The 15,748-nt window shown below is 41.0% G+C and overlaps 1 protein-coding gene across 1 annotated transcript in view; it reads left to right on the top strand.

Annotated features, from left to right (window-relative positions):
* The window catches only part of RORC (RAR related orphan receptor C), a 201,341-nt gene extending 186,306 nt beyond the window's left edge, over positions 1-15,035 (top strand). The window contains exon 10 of the mRNA XM_085637933.1: positions 10,352-15,035. Within this exon, the coding sequence (XP_085494059.1) occupies positions 10,352-10,555 (204 nt within the window). The 3' untranslated portion in view covers positions 10,556-15,035. The remainder of the gene's footprint in view (positions 1-10,351) is intronic.
* Positions 15,036-15,748: the final 713 nt, after the last annotated feature.

The following is a 15,748-nucleotide window of genomic DNA, read 5'->3' as shown; positions in this document are numbered from 1 at the left end:
TCATTCCTTACACAACCAGCCCTACTGGGGATTACGACAGATGGGTCCTTAGAAGGCGGGGAAGCGTTCCTTCAGGACCTCCAAGTCAGCGGTTGCTGGAAGTTGCACGAACAGCAAATGCACATCAACCTCTTGGAACTTAGAGACGTCCGCTTAGCATTGCTAGAGTTCCTACCAAGGATACAGGGATCAACTGTGTTAATAAGAACGAACAACACGACAGCAATGCACTATTTAAACAAACAGGGAGGTACAAGATCACTCTCCCTGTCTCAAGAAGCCCAGAAGTTATGGGAATGGGCGCTGCAACACAAGATATCAATAACAGCGGAACATCTCCCAGGGGACCAGAGCGTCAAGGCGGATACTCTCAGCAGGCTCAAATCCACCTGCCACGAATGGGAGATCGACCAAGGGAGTCTAGACAGCATCTTCCAAAGATGGGGAAAACCAACAGTAGACCTCTTCGCAACAGTGGAGAACAAAAAATGCCAGTTCTTTGCAAGCTGGCTTCCCCAACGGGGATCTTGGGGGAATGCGTTTTTGATGGCATGGTCAGGCGTTTTTGCCTACGCCTTTCCTCCAATTCCTCTCCTGCCACGTGTTCTTATGAAGATCAAAAAGGAACCGTGCAAGATAATACTGATAGCACCATGGTGGCCCAGGCAACACTGGTTCACGGAGCTTCTACTACTGTCGGAGGAACACCCGATTCGCCTCCAGCCAATACCATCACTCCTGACGATGTTCCGGGGAGAAGTGCTTCATCCGGACCCGAAATCACTGCACTTAGCGGCCTGGCTCCTGAACACTGCGAATTTCAGCATCTAAATAGCTCAGCGGAGTGCAGAGAGATACTATCGAGAGCCAGAGCGGATAGTACGAACAAAACGTACAGGATGAAGTGGAAGAGATTCTGTTGATGGTGCAAAAGAAGTAACATTCATCCTCTGAACTCGGCACGAGATTATTCCATACATTTTGCTTTTGGCAAAGTCTGGTTTGGCTCATGCATCTATAAAGGTACATCTAGCCGCAATATCACGCTACAGAATGACTTCCTCGGGACCATCTCTGTGGTCCACAAGAGTCATCAAACAATTCATGAAGGGATTGTTCCAGGTTTTTCCTCCAGTAAAGCCTCCACCACCTCTCTGGCAATTGAACATTGTTCTTTCCCAATTAATGAAACAGCCCTTCGAGCCAATACACAGGGCAGATCTTAAATTCCTGTTGTGGAAAGTTGCGCTTCTCATCGCGCTCACTTCAGCCAGGAGAGTGGGGGAAATACAGGCTCTTACGATCCAATACCCTTTCTTACAATTCAAAAAGGACAGAATGATACTCAGGACTAATGCAAAATTAATTCCAAAAGTACCAACTGATTTTCATTTAAATGAGCCACTAATTCTCAAACGGTTCTTTCCTCAACCAACAACAGCGGCGGCAGGAGCTCTCCACTCGCTGGATGTCCAACGCTGTCTAAAGTTCTATTTGCAAAAGACTAGACCTTTCCGCAAGTCTTCACAACTTTTTGTCGCCTTCAGCACACCCGGGAAGGGTTTCCCTTTGTCAAAAAGGGGAATTGCCAGATGGATTTACAGTGCGATAGAGTATTGTCATCAAGCAGCTGGATGACCTCTGAATGCACGAGTCCGTGCCTATTCGACAAGAGCAGTGTCCACCTCCACTGCTATGTTTGCGGGAGTGCCGATCCAGGATATCTGCAGGGCAGCGACCTGGACAAGTACGCACACCTTCGCCAGGCATTACTGCTTGTATGCAGCCACAGGAAGAGATGTGGCAGTGGTAGAAGCGGTGCTGAGGAACCTTATCCAGTAACGGTGAGCCCTCTTTACCATCCCTCCTTCCTTTGTTGGTCACATTTGCACATTTTATTGTTGTTTATTGTATTATATGCAATTTGCAGAGTATTTTTTCTGTGTGTATTGGTATAGGAAGACCGCTTTTATCACACTACATATGTTCCCTTGTTCCAGGTTTTGGGTAACAAAAATGCGCTATGATTTACTGCTCGCTATTCTGATTCAGGCATGTGAATCTATGAAAGCTCCAATACTGGAGTAAGAAAACAAGTTACTTACCTGTAACTGTAGTTCTCCAGTATTGGAGCTGTCATAGATTCACATGCAACCCACCCTCCTCCCCTGAGAGGCTCACCTCGGATTTAGCACAACAGGTGTTATGGCACAAGTGCACGAAAATCTGAGAGGCAAGAGGTTCTCTCAGGAGTGTTCTAGAGGGTGAGAGGCTCTGATTGGTTCAGAGACAAGTTTGGTCCTTTTTTACATAACGAAGGTTATGGGTTGCAAAAGGGAAATGGGCCTTAGCCTCTTTTCAGTTTGCTATACTACTAAGCAATGCTTTTTTATGTACCGGAGACTCCTGTCTCCACGATAGGGAATGATTCAGGCATGTGAATCTATGAAAGCTCCAATACTGGAGAACCACAGTTACAGGTAAGTAGCTTGTTTTCTTACTACCTAGGCCCTCAGCCTCCTCTGGGACCCCCCCCCACATCTGATAATAGCATGCCTCCTCAGCTACAGGGATAGGGAGCTGCTCTCCGTCTAGCCTCTAGCATGGCCCCCTTCACTACCAGGGCTCTTCCATTTCCCTCTACCCAGATTTCACCATCACGGTTCAAGAGGCCCGCCAATATTTAGTGATGCCAAGAACTCACTACGCAAGATGGGCCTCAATATGGCATCCTTTACCCGGTCTGTCTGTGGGTTGAGGTTAATGGAAAGCCCCACACCTTTGACACCCCGGCGGAGGCAGTTGACTTTTGCAAACAATATGCCTCGAGATCCTCCCCTTCCAGATGCAGCACCTCACAATGCTTTGACTCACCGGCCCCTGCCGCAGAGCCCCCCAGGCTGAATGGGACCTCAGCGCATCTCTTCCCTTCTGGTTTACTGGCCTCCTCCTCACACCTCTCAATGGAGTTGACTTTGGGCTGCCCATCAGTCATCATCATCTCCCCATCCTTACTGCTTTATAATGTTGTTTCTATGTGGTTGATTCTTTTTCCCTGATACAGGTATCCTTTCTCCAAGTGGACCATACTCAGCTGAGACTTCCCCTCTCCCCAGTGGTGTATACCAAATTACCTTTAGATGAGTTGTTCAGGTTTATGTTTTTAATTTCAGGAATTTGCTGGATGTTTTTTTTTCTGGTGTGGGTGGAGGTAGAGGGGGTGTTCTGCTTGTTTGCATTTAGTTTGTTGCACGTAATCCATCAGGTACACCATGTGTTGTTTACTCATATGGCACGGTTTCCTCCAAGTCCCCATTCTCGATGCCTTCTCCTAAGGGCACTTGGAGGGTGAAAGACACCCCCTTCCTTATATGGAACATTTGTGGCATTAACAATCCCCGTAAGGGCAAGCAAGTCCTCTCCTATCTCTCCCACCACAGAGTGAAAATAGCTTTTCTTTAAGAAACTCATCTCTCACCTCGAGCCTCCCAGACATATGTGACTTCCTGGAGCATGCACCGCTACTTTTAATGTTACAGTTCATATTCCTGGGGGGCTAGGGGGTCTGCATTCTCATACATAAAAGAGTCCCCTTTTCATTGCACACTAGTCATATAGACCCTAATGGGCAATACCTGATACCATCTGGCATCCTTGCTTACAAACGTACCCTATTGATTAACATATATGCCCCAAACACTGATGGTCCACATTTTTTCAAGCTCTCTGTGCTCATATTGGATGCGCTGAGGCGGAGCTGGCTATTTTAGGTAGGAACTTTAACATTGTACTGTATCCTACCCTCTTCCTCAGTGAACCAACAAAGTTATTTAAGCAATTGATGCTCTAGATGTGTCCAAGGCCCCTTGCATTGATGGCCTAATGGGAGCATTTTATAAAGCTTTTAAACAACAACTAGCCCCACACCTCTTAGCCATTTACACTGAATCCTTGAGCATGGGCTCTTTGCCACCCACTTTGCGCGAAGCGGTAATCACGTTCCTTTTGAAACCCGGCAAGGACCTTCATTTGTGTATATCCTATCGTCCATTATCCCTTCTTAATTTGGACCATAAGATCTTAGCCAAAATTCTCGCTATCAGAGTGTCCCTACCAATGGAAAAAATTATTTCTCCCCTTCAGTCAGTTCAGTCCGGTTTCGTCCCCCATATGTCCACTTCCCTCAATCTTTGGACTATTGTTGCAGTGTTGCACAAGATTTCCCCCACAACTCCCTCAGTGGTCACACTTTTGGATGCCGAGAAAGGTTTGTACTCCCTGGAGTGGCCCTTCTTGAGAGCAACCTTGACCAAACCCGTCCTCCCGTACAGTTTAATCTCCTTAGTCATGCTTTTATATTTTTCTCTGATAGCGTATCTGGGGGTCAACGGCACCCTTACAGAGACCTTCTCTCTCACCAGAGGGACTAGGCAGGTCTGCCCCCTGATGCCCCCTCCTAATCATCATTAAGATGGACCCACTAGGCTGCCATCTTCAAGATCGTACATACAACATGGCGTCCGACTTACCCAATGTCCCCTCCTCATCTTCATGTGTGTGGATGACATCTTGTTTACAACCTTTCCCCCCTTATTATGGTCATAAAGCGATTTGGAAACCTGTCGGGTCTCCAGATCAATTGGGCAAAATCTGAACTCTTTCCTCTTACCTGCAGCTCTTGTCCCATTTCAATTGAGTATCCCTTAACCTAGAACAAGGATAGCACTAAATACCTAGGTATACACCTTCAGAGAGACAAGGATCAGACACTGTGTCTTAACTATGGCCCAGCAATGGATGGCCTTACAACCCAGGTAGAATGCAGGATTAACCTCCCTCTTTCCATGGCGGGACGAGTGTCAATAATCAAAATGGTGGTCTACCCCCGTTTTCTTTATCTCTTTCTAAACATCCCTATTCCACTTACTAAACATTTTTTGCTACCCTCCATAGTCTTTTAGCACAAAATGCCTGGGTTTGGTAGGTTTACCTAGATGAAGGCCAAGCCCAGGACCAAAATCGCAGGTGACTCCCTTGCAAAACCAAGTTGTTTTGTGATTCATAATATTGAACTCTCCAAAGTACATTTTGGGCCATTTCCTGTTGCCGACACTATGCCTACCCACACAAGTAAGGTGCCATTTTTATTGAAAGACTTGGGGGAATGCTGGGTGGGTGGAAGTTTGTGGCTCCCTGCAGATTCCAGGAATTTCATCACAGAAAAGTGAGAAAAAATTGTTTTTTAGAAACATTTCAAGGTTTTCACGGGATTCTGGGCAACAGAACCTGGTGAGAACCACACAAATCAACCCCATCCTGGATTTCTGTTGATGTCTAGTTTTCAAAAACGTACAGGTTTACTAGGTTTCCCTGGGTGCCAGTCCAAAATCCACAACTGGGCACATTACAAATTAGGGTCAGTTTTCAGTGGAAAAATGTGATATGTCCACGCTGGGATTTGGGCCGTTTCCTGTCATGGGCACTAGGCCTGCCCTCAAAAATGAGGTATCATTTTTATTGGGAGACTTGGGGAAATGCTGGGTGGGTGAAAGGTTGTGACTCTCGCGGGATTCCAGAACTTTCCATCATAGAAATGTAAGGAAAATGGGGGTTTTTGACAAAGTTGGAGGTTTGCAAGGGTTTCTGGGTAACAGACCCTGGTGAGAGAAACACAAGTCACCCCATCCTGGATTTCCCTGGGTGTCTAGGTTTAAAAAATATAGAGGCTTGCTTGGTTTCCCTAGGTGTCGACTGAGCTAGGGCCAAAAGTCACAGCTAGGCCCATTGCAAAAACAGTGTCAGTTTGTTGACACCATTTGCAAAAAAAAAAAACAGATGCTTTCTTCTGCAACACTTTTGTACCATTCCCCCCCACAAAAAAACTCAACTTAGCTGTATTTTGACGAATTTTTCGGTCTCCTCTAGAGGAATCCACACACCCTGGGTACCTTCAGAATCCACAGGATGTTGGAAGAAAAGGACGCAAATTTGGTGTGGATACCTTATGTGGACAAGTAGTTATGGGGGCGTAAGCACAAACTACCCCAAATAGACAAAAAAAGGCTTGGCGGAGGGGGGGGGGGAGACCTGGCAGCTAAGGGGTTAATGTGACCAGTTGACACTAATGGTTGTAACACACGTTTTCTAAACTCCACAATGAGTTTTAAATCTAGCAGACCAGACCCCCGATGGATCACTGACAGAATTTCGAGGAGAAGAATATCGAGCTACCACAATATCGAGGTAAAATATGGAGTGACAGAGTATCGACTTCCTATTTACAAACAGGTAAGTACAAAAATACTGAATCCTAAATATCATTGTTAATAATATAGTTTGCTAAAATATCTACTTTTTTAAATGTCTTAAAAGTAATATAAAATTAATGAAATAATTAAGTAAAACATACTTAAAAATAATTAAAAAATATTAAAATTAAGAAATAATAAATGTAATGTAAAATAAATATATGCATATTTAATTTTTCATACATATTAACTTAATAATATTAAAAAATAATCAATATTTTTAATTATAAAATATTAAAAACATAATTTAAAATATATATAAATAAACCTATAATATAAATATAAAAATAAATTATATATTATAAGTTAAATCATTAAAATAATTATTTTTAAAAAATGTATATATTTTACACTACATTAAATATAACAATACTGAAAACGTTGCATAGCGTCGGGGATAAAACAACTATTCCCACTCCAGTGAATGGTACAGTAGGGAAAGTGTTGGATAGCGGGTGGATAAAAATGACTATTCCCACTCCAGCGAGTGGAACAGTAGGGAAAATGTTGAATAGCGGGTGGGTAAAAATTATTATTCCTACTCCAGGGAGTTCAACAGTAGGGAAAGTGTTGGATAGCGGGAGGGTAAAAATTACTATTCCCACTCCAGCGAGTGAAACAGTAGGGAAAGTGTTGGATAAGGGGTGGGTAAAAATTACTATTCCCACTCCAGGGAGTGCAACAGTAGGGAAAGTGTTTGATAGCGGGAGAGTAAAAATTACTATTCCCACTCCAGCGAGTGCAACAGGAGGGAAAGTGTTGGATAGCGGGTGGGTAAAAATTACTATTCCCACTCCAGGGAGTGCAGCCGTAGGGAAAGTGTTGGATAGCTGGAGGCTAAAAATTACTATTCCCACTCCAGCGAGTGCAACAGTAGGGAAAGTGTTGGATAGCGGGTGGGTAAAAATTACTATTCCCACACCAGAGAGTGCAACAGTAGGGAAAGTGTTGGATAGCGGGAGGGTAAAAATGACTACTCCCACTCCAGCAAATGCAACAGTAGGGAAAGTGTTGGATAGCGGGTGGGAATTTTTCAAAATGAATTTACCTCCCACCGTTTTCCCCTATGAACGACACCTGCAATATTGTAAAATATTAATAAATTAACATATTTAATTAACAATTAATTAATTAACTAATACCAATAACAATAAAATGAATAACCATCAAATCTAAATTAACTCACACAATTAACACTATAAAATAACTTTTTAATAAATATTATATAAAAAATAATAAAAATTACATTAAAATTAAATTACTTCCCACCCTACTCCCCTATCAACCCTAAGCCCGCTCATAAAAAAAGTACACAATTAACATATTTACAAATTAATTATTAATAATTAATATCTACTTATTTAAAACATTAACATAATTACCGATGAATTATTACTTGTTATTGATCAATTTATAATTAATTAATAATACAATAATTAACTTAATTAACAATATAAATTATTAAATACTAAATTATTAATTAATAAAACACTTAATTCATTAATTTCAATTAAATTACTTCCCATCCTATTCTCCTAAAAACCCACAACACGCTACAGAATAAAATTACGCAAAAAGTAATTAACATAGAATTAATTAATTCTAAATAATTCTTTAAAAATATATTAGAATTAAATTACTTCCCACCCTATTCCCCTATAAACCCACAACCCGCTACGGAATTAAGTTACGCAAAAATTATCTAACATAAAATTCATTACTTTAAAAAAATTCAAACACACATTACAAAATATATACATACTTTTAACACAAATACTAACATACAAAACACTAAAAAAATCGATAATATTAACAACTATATTTTGACAATCAATATTACTAACTTCGATATTATTAAAATCGATATTTCTTACCTGCATGTCGATATTCTTAACCAATTATATTTTTGCAAGTCGATATCCTGTCCACTCAATATTAAAAACTCGATATTTTGTCCATTCAATATTTTTAATTCCATATTATGACTAGTTACCACCCCCGATAAATGCAGTCACAACATTCAGGGGTAGTTGCCACCTATAGCATAGGAGAGCGATGCCAGCAATGCACATACCACCTTATCTGCAATTGAAGAACATCTTTCTCTCCTTTCTGATGACATGGATTCACAACATTTATTGTGGAGTCCTAGGTCACCACGTTCTAAACGGTTCTTATAAACCACCTACAAATAACCTTGGAAAATTTCTCAGCAAGAAGCTGCTGAACCCTTAAGACAAACTGACAGGATTAATTTGGAAAAAAAGATGGCTGTTGTGGATAATGGCATGACTACATTGTTGACTCACATGTTATTCTTTGAATAATATTGTATCATCTGCATTCAATATAATACAGAATGACGTAATGCATTCAAACAAGCTTTATTCAACAATTAGTCATAAAAGCGAGATAAAAACATGTTGCTATAAAAAATATTGCTATAAAAATATTTCATATCATTGTCATTGTGCAAAACATGATTATAAAGCTTGTTTAGAGAATATAGTTAAATCATCATGACATTTAAAAAAGATCCATAAAATAATGTTAAAAAGATTAATAACTATCACTAAGAACAGCCACTAGAAACAAGTATGACATGTCTCTCCTCCAGCATGGGCAAAGTCAGCTGAGATCGATTATGCAACTGAGTTGGACATTGCAGGTTTTATAATCAAACCGTGTGCCATGGAAATATCTGAACGCAACAGAATTGTTTTTGCCTTACAATTTAACACGCACACAAAGACTGAAGCTTATGTTATCCAGATACACAGTCCTACTTAATTTGTAGGAACCGTATAACAAGAGCAGTCAGACTTTACTACAGGAGCATGCGTTAAGCATTTTAGAGTTCCAACATAGATGATAAGAAATTGACACAACTCGAAAGAAATCTGACACCAATTTAAAAATAAAGCAGTTTTTTATATACATTTAGACACCAAAACAAAGAGAATCAGATGAGTATAACTGGAGTTTTGGGTTTTTAATGGAAAAAATTAATCACTGCATTTCACGTTAACGTTGCGGTCAATGGGGGAAACCACTATGGACAGTCAGTCACTTGCAGGTCAAGTAAGGTGATGTGGGTCTCAGGACCAGGATCCGACAGTCAGTTGAATTTTACCTGTCTTGAAGGTCCCGGATGCTGAGTTGTCATGGCTGTCCCTGGTACTGAAAGGGAGTCGCGAGTTTGCTGGTTTTACCACTTAGACTGTGCTGGTAGGTAAAAGGGTTAAAAAATTCGACAACAGGTCGACTGAGGCATCGGGTTGAAGATGCTGCAGGTTCCCTCGAGGCACAGTGTCGAGCAAAGGTAGTGGTAACTGGATTGGCCACAAACACACCTTGGTAGCAGCAAGCTCAGCCTTGGGTTACTATGCACTAGACCATTTACTTCTGGACGATCCCTCGGCAGGCCCGATGGAGAGTGATTCTTTGGTTGCGGGAATGTGTTTTACTGTGGGCTGCAGGGGACTAGTACCTCTAGCCCAAGGGAGCTCTACTGTTCCTTGTGGCTTTTAGAGGGTTTCCTCTTTCATTTGGAACTGGTCTCTGGTACGGGACGAGTCGCAGCTGTGAAGTTGTGGGGTGGTTGCCACAAGTGCAGGCTACTTCGCCTTTGCTTTGGACCTTGCAGGCCCTGAAGTCACAGAATCGGGTCTCTTCTTTGTCTTTGGTTACAAGTTGATCGGACTTGAGGTTCTGGTGCCAGGGGAGCCCCCTAGATCCTAGATTTGGGGCCGTTAGGGGATTGGTCCTAGTAGCCAATGGGCCACTCTTCCTGTGGGGGTGGCACCATTTCGTCCTACGGGAAGTATCCAACGCGGTGCTGCAGTCAGTCAAAGTCTTTTCATTTGGTAGGACACTCCATAACGTCCATGAGTGTGAAGGTGTTCTTTAATCTATGGGCATTTAAAAAAAAAATATTTATGTCAATGTAAAGTGCATTTTATGTGTAATGCAGCATGATAACTGTGGAGTGAAGTACGTACAGCCCATAACTACTTTTCTTTACCTTTTAATATTAAAAACAGCTACCACCAAAAGGAAAGATAAGGAGTTTGTGCATCCACCACATGGAGAAACTGCAGCATTTCCAGCAGATGTACCCGATCATTGTGCATGCAGTATTCCCACCGCTGTACAAAGAGCTATTCACCATCGACTACTATGAGCACGAGCCATGCCGAGTAGCTCCACCTCTTCCTGTCTCGCTCAGATATAATTCACCACTGTGACTTAAAACTCTTCCTGTGTAATACAGGTGTACCAAATTAACAGCATCCAACGTCTTTTCTTACATGTTATGGGTCACCTTTTTCATGTTGATGACATGTTGATACAAACCTCTATAAGACTAAGCATTTTTTTTTACAGTCTGTGTGACATGGGGCGTCATATAGAGGAGGGGGGTAGATGTCCCTGCTGCATCCTCGTGGTTGCTCCACATAATTTAGAGGTCGAGAGAAAGTATTTTTTTAACAACAGCCAAACTACGGCCTGCTTTGCCACAGGACAAAATGACAGCATGGGCACAACATCATAGCAGTGGTCATCCTGATTATTATGGCCCGTCCAACATCATTCTCTCCACCATCCATTCTGCTTAGGCGTGTCTTTCCAACAGTGGCGGTCCCGGACAGAGGTGCCCTCCACATCTTCAGAAAAAAAGACTCCCAGGACATTGGGGATGTAAGTTATGTTTTTCAAATATGCACTCCCCGCATCGATCTGTATGTCTTCTTAATAAAAAGCGACTGCATGGCTAACTGCCATCAATGTTTTAATACCCCTGAAGAAGCTCACAGGCGGTGCCTCGGGGAAAAAATTAACACCTGCTTCAGCCAAACTGTAAATGTAGCAAGACCAGCAGGCACAAGCCTGGCTGAGACGATGCAGTATGATTGTAGGTTTACCGCACAGTAAATGAGGCTCTTAATTACTGCTTTTTGCCAGTTTATACATCAGCTTTGTGGTCATCTAACATATGCAACCAGTTACTTACATGTAAAATTCCTGTCTTCCGCTGAAGCATTAGAGGCACACTTTATTTAATTGAAGACTTTATCTTCGACTATCAGCTTACCAGTCCTGTATTTTTTTTGCTCAATCTGACTTCTTTATATAATTTATTTATTTTCAGAATTTAATGTAGCATGAAATGAAGTCCATTGTGGGCATCAGAAAGCTTCATACAGGGCTTATATTCAGAAAAACAGTAGATAAAATAAAACAACAAAAAGCGTGCAAAACCTATTCATCTGAATCCATTAACCTAATAAAAAGAACCATCCATAACATATATATTAATGAAAGGCAATTTCTGAAACAATTTGCCTGTTGAAAGTTAGAAATAAAGAAGTTCTATAATCACAGTGCCAAAAACTATAACTTTTCACCTTGCTCTGAAAAACTATTTCTGGGAGCTACGCAGTATACCTGTGCCACCAGACAATGTAAATTGATAACTTACATGAAGACGGTGGTACATCAAACCTGCCCTTAAAAAAAGGCAGTGAGCATTAAACAATACAGACTGAGTTAATGCTGCTGCATGAATCCGTGGGATGTACCAGGTACCAGGGTGATTGAAACAGAACATATAGCAGCCATGCTCAACTGCTGAAAGACCAATGTGAGATTAACATAAATTAAATGTTCTAATGGAGATTATTAAATAGTGTGGATGTGTAATCACATATGGAATCTATGCATACAGTATTACCAAGGTCGGAAAAGTCAGATAAGCATATTCAAAATGAGTGGAAACAATAACAATAATGAATGGAAGGAAGGATTAGTAACAAATAGCCCTTGGAACACAATACTTTCATAAGCAACAGCTACTCCACCTCCTGACTTGATCACATGATCAACACAGTAAATGTGAACACTGATCATCACAACAAATAAGAAAGACAGCAATGGAGAACACTGTAAATTGTTTTCTCTTCTCAATAAGACATCAAGATGTAAATTACTTATGATCTGAAGCTGAAGTTTTAGACCTGGGACTGGGAGCAAAAACAAAACAATTTGTATTAGGGCTGTGGTTTATGATGTTCTTTGGATAATAGAGTAGATTGTTTGTGTAAATCTCTCCGTAACCTTACTAAAAAAATGTATATTTGTTTTAAACATATGATCATCTATGATTACAGCCTGCATATAGTAAAAGATCATATTCAAGCAATATTGTCTGTCATCTGGTGAAACAGAGAAAGTCTTTCTTTGTCACTATCACCTGTGGCCCAAAAAGCTGTATGGAATAACTAAAATGTATGGAATTTATACAGAGAAAGTTATCTTTTGCCAGATATGTCCAATAAGGAAGGGCAAGATGATATCCATCTTATGAAGGTGGGTAGACCGATGTCAGGGTGTAGTGGGAGACAGCAGAGAAGGGACAGCGGATGGCAGCAGCTCAGACGGCAAACACCAGCCCTAGCCCATCTGTTTCTGGTTATTTCTACAATTATTTTCCACTTTTTATAGCTCGTCTTTTTAATCACTAACTCTCCTCGCCTCTCCAGCACTCATCCCCCTCCCTACTAATCTTTAACTGATTTCTTAATAAGTCTTTAAGCCATCAATTGTGACGTCTTCTTCCAAACCTCTGTATATTTCTCTCCACCCAACACCCATTCCTACTGAGGAGCATTTGAGTAGTCTGTGTTTGCGCTTTCAATGGCTACCTTTGCATCCAAATCTCTATCTTTCATTGTGGCTTGCCTATTCTGTTATCAGCTTGTTCACTGTTTCCTCAGATGGTATGTGTACAGGATATGAAGTAGAAAATGTTGTCTACAATGGAATGAGAATAGCTCTTTAATTAGAAAACAGCTGTATTGCATCCAAACAATATTTTGTAATGTTAATTCAAGGAGCTTGGTGTGTTGGGACACATCAAGTGTTGGGGAATTTGGCAGTCATTGCTCCAGATGCTGATTGGACAGAGTGCATCCCAAGTGCCAACATCGCAGCAGATCTCTTCTTGGCCTCATGTTCTACAACAGCTGCACAGATACACAGACGATGTATCTGGCCTGGAATCCATTCACACAGCATTGGACCTTCCATTCGTCCAGATCAACCTTGCTATTTCAGGAATATCCCTGACAATCCCAGTGGCGAAAGTCACCCCACAAGCCAACATTGGTCAGGTATGCAGTCCTACTTCCATTCCAAGCTGTCACTTCCTGAACACTAGCTGTTCAAGGGGTATTCAATGAGCCTAGGTGGTCAGTGAGTATTGTATTCCACACAGAAGGCAAACCGAGGGCAGAGATTGAGATATTCAGATCACACGATAAGGAATTGTGCCTAACGTCCCTGTACCAATGGTTTGACCCCAGTCTCCTCACAGCTCTGCCAAAGCTGAAGGATCCAGAAATGTAGTTCTTTAAGTCAGATGTTTAATATCAGGTCCGGGGACACACAGTTGAAGTCCTCTGTGACCATCTGGGTCCATACAGTCACTTATACCTTATTTGTTGAAAATTTTTTTTACATAAAATTCCTATTTTCCATGCCAATGAGACATTATTCACCCAGACTTATTTATGAACCACAAATCCAGGGGTCAGGGTGACAGCTGTCATCCAATCATACTTAAAAAGTACATCTTGAGAAAAACACACAGTAAGAATTGTTGCTTTATCCAACCCTCATCACTAATGAAAACAAAGATGATTTACTGACAATTGATTCCTCCCCGTTGAACCCACTCTTCGCTTATTTTTGCCCACAAAATGCTAAACAATCCCAGTGGCTTTACAGAGAAGATTCAGGCAGAAATATTGGAGCACTGTGAAATTGACTTCTGTTTTTTGTTCTTCCATATTTGATGACAATATCAAAGTTCTATGTTGTCACCCCATGGCAACCAAAGACACAGCCGCTCCTACCTGCATGGACCGCGGCTGCAAATACAAACAGCAGAAGCCTTCAGGTCTAATCTAGACTCAAGACAAGGAGGCAGTAGGGCCAGAGGGAAATTACCCATGCAAAAAGCAATAAGAAATACTCTAAGAAGTCACAGATGTTTGTGTTGGAGGGTTATTAATATGGACCATGCTTTTGATTTATATTCGCATTTAGGTTATTTCTGTGAATTATAATAAATGGCTTTACTTGAAGACCAGTTGTGTAAAAATTGTAAGAACCCAAGTTAAATAGTGCTTTGTGGAGGCCGGTGGGAAAATCATGACCGGTCTAATATTTCTCCTATGAACTGAAATGCTGCCACCGAGGTGAAGGTACTCATTGCGTTGCGAAATCATGTGTATTGTATTTTAAATAATCATAAAGCATCTAATTTTATGTGCAATTAAAGAATGTGCTTATGTGGCGGTGAATGGAAACCCTTCCATTATAATATAGTTCAGCTTTTACGTACAGGCAAGAGATGTGTATTCTATCCCAGCCCTTATGTCCATAAACACCACATTTTACAGAAAAGGGTGTAGCCTTTACCAGCGACACGCGTTGTCTTCCAACAGTCTCTAGCTACAGAAACCTCCTCTTAAAGATACCTGTCAAGTGCCTTTTTCCTTTTTAAAATATCAGCATGCCCTTTTAAACTAGATAGTTTCCTGTTTACAGATTTCATATCTATTTCTGGAAACAACCTAATGTTTGATATTATTGTTTTGCTGAAATGTGTTTTCTTCTACTGTGCAGGTCAATAAAAGTATTATATATGGTTCCTGAAGAAAATGTCTCACTCTATTTCTTGTTGGATATTTAGTAGATCATAACAGTAACTGGATGCTTAATCATCAATGTCGCAAAACGGATGTATGTCGTTACAACGCACACTTTTACAACGCATGCACTTACAATGCATTTTTTACAACGCATAATCCATTACAACGCATGACATTACAACGCATGACACTACAACGCATTTTTAAAAACTACCTTTACAACGCATTTCCATTACAACGCATACTACCTTTACAACGCATACCATTACAACGCATAATATTAAATTGCATTTAAGGTAAGTATTAGATAGTATAGGGGTAAAAGTTACTTTTCTAACTCCAGGGGGTGCAACAGTAGGGTAAGTGTTGGATAGTATAGGGGTAAAAATTACTATTCTAACTCCAGGGGGTGCAACAGTAGGGTAAGTGTTGGATAGTATAGGGGTAAAAATTACTATTCTAACTCCAGGGGGTGCAACAGTAGGGTAAGTGTTGGATAGTATAGGGGTAAAAATTACTATTCTAACTCCAGGGGGTGCAACAGTAGGGTAAGTGTTGGATAGTATAGGGGTACAAATTACTATTCTAACTCCAGGGGGTGCAACAGTAGGGTAAGTGTTGGATAGTATAGGGGTAAAAATTACTATTCTAACTCCAGGGGGTGCAACAGTAGGGTAAGTGTTGGATAGTATAGGGGTAAAAATTACTATTCTAACTCCAGGG

The sequence above is a fragment of the Triturus cristatus genome, chromosome 12 (assembly GCF_964204655.1).
Source record: "Triturus cristatus chromosome 12, aTriCri1.1, whole genome shotgun sequence".
In the NCBI taxonomy this organism is placed as follows: Eukaryota; Metazoa; Chordata; class Amphibia; order Caudata; family Salamandridae; genus Triturus; species Triturus cristatus.
The sequence above is the reverse complement of the archived record's forward strand: the minus strand, read 5'-3'. Positions and strand labels throughout refer to the sequence as shown.